The 1,713-nt window shown below is 65.7% G+C and overlaps 1 protein-coding gene across 1 annotated transcript in view; it reads left to right on the forward strand.

Moving 5' to 3' along the window:
* The first annotated feature begins 203 nt into the window (after positions 1-203).
* Positions 204-1,713, forward strand: part of LOC114009620 (gamma-aminobutyric acid receptor subunit beta-1) — a 1,854-nt gene continuing 344 nt past the window's right edge. Inside the window, exons 1-3 of the mRNA XM_027775583.1 lie at positions 204-653; positions 809-900; positions 1,307-1,583. Of these exons, the coding sequence (XP_027631384.1) occupies positions 574-653; positions 809-900; positions 1,307-1,583 (449 nt within the window). The 5' untranslated portion in view covers positions 204-573. The remainder of the gene's footprint in view (positions 654-808; positions 901-1,306; positions 1,584-1,713) is intronic.

Genomic DNA, 1,713 nt, shown 5'->3' on the forward strand with positions numbered 1-1,713 from the left:
GATGGCCGCCCCCCCCCCCCCCCCCCCCGCCGCCCCAACTACGCTGAGCCAGGTGTGCTGACGCTCCAGGGCGCCGACTGGTCTCAGCTTTCTCTGCTCGCCTACTCCTGCCCTGGCTCCCCTCTCCCCTCCCTCCTCCTCTGTCTGCCCCACGCCCTGCCCCGCAGGCCACCCAGAGCCGCCCGGCGTGCGGAGTCGGGATCGCGGACCCGCGGAAGTACCGGCGCGGACGCCCCTCGCGGGAGCCCGGCGGGTCACGGAGTCGCCGAGCCGAGCTGGGCGGGGAGGAAATGCGCTCGGCAACTCGGCACGCCCGCGCGGAGGCGCCCTGCTGCCGACGGCAGGCTGTCTGCCACCACCCGGAGGACGCCGAGCACCCAAACAGGAACTTTAAAGGGATGGAAATCTGTTGCCTGTTCCGCTAGGAATATTGTTCGCCAGGCACAAGGTGTCTTCTGGCAGCGAGCGCCGTCCGCGCATGCGCAGGGCCACCGGGAACCACTGCCCAGCCGCCGACTAAGTTGCATTCCTTGAATCTTCGCAGAAAAGCCCGTTGTTGGGTCGGAGTTAGTGATGTGGACAGTACAGACCCGGGAGAGTCTGGGGCTCCTGTCTCTCCCCGTGATGATCGCCGTGGCCTGCTGCGCGCACAGGTGAGCGCCGTGTTGCCTGGCGTTTTCTCGGCGTTGTCCTGCGGACATGCCTGCCGGATCGTGTCTGGGTGTTGGGGGTAGGTGTGCCTGTGTCCTTTCCTGTCTGCTCGCGGTCTGTGCTCGGGCTGAATGCGGTCCCCACTTCTTCCCTCCAGCGCCAACGAGCCCAGCAACATGTCCTACGTGAAAGAGACGGTGGACAGGCTGCTCAAGGGATACGACATCCGCTTGCGGCCGGACTTTGGAGGTAACGCTCCATCTTTTTTCAACCTGTAACCCATCCCTAGTTCTCCTTTTCTGTCAAAGATAAACGAAAAAAAAAAAAAAAAAAAAGCCCGTCATTTTCGCAAGCGGTGCACTACGCCCTGGACCCAGGCACACAGGCACACGCGCACGCACACACACACTTCCGACCCCAGGCTCAGGGCACGGGTCCCCCAGGCTGAGCCGACCTTCCCGGGCCGACACACCCTCTGCGTAGTCCCCGCAGCACGCGTGTGCCCACACCTGCTTCCCCTGGAGGTCCCCTGCAGGGCTGGGGGGTGGGAGGGAGGGAGCCGGTTCGGAACCGGGAAGAGCTGGAAGCCCCCCGCCCGCCCCAGCCTGCGGCTGCTCGGAGGATGTGTCCTTAATGCGGTCCCACCGTCCCGCAGGGCCCCCCGTGGACGTTGGGATGCGGATCGATGTCGCCAGCATAGACATGGTCTCGGAAGTGAACATGGTGAGTGGCCTCCCCGCGGCCCGGCGGTCGGCTTACGCAGATGCCAAATGGACCGGTCCCCGTGTCCTCTGCGCTTCACTGGCGGCCACCTCGTCCCTGGTCCCGGGGGTCCCAGTGCGCGCTGTCTCCCTACAACGGCACCCACACCCCGTCGCCCCCTGGTCTGTGTTTTCGACACACACGGGCGACTGCGGCGTTCGGGGGGAAACGTGCTCCGCACTATTTTGGGAAGGACGGGTGACTGTTGCGCCGCGGTCGACTGGGGCGGAGTCTGAGCGCCACTTTAGCAGGGTTTCCCAGCCTGCTTGGAGGAGCAGCTCACCACCTGCCGGCGGCCCG

This window comes from Tupaia chinensis, unplaced genomic scaffold, assembly GCF_000334495.1.
Source record: "Tupaia chinensis unplaced genomic scaffold, TupChi_1.0 Scaffold000054_1, whole genome shotgun sequence".
In the NCBI taxonomy this organism is placed as follows: Eukaryota; Metazoa; Chordata; class Mammalia; order Scandentia; family Tupaiidae; genus Tupaia; species Tupaia belangeri.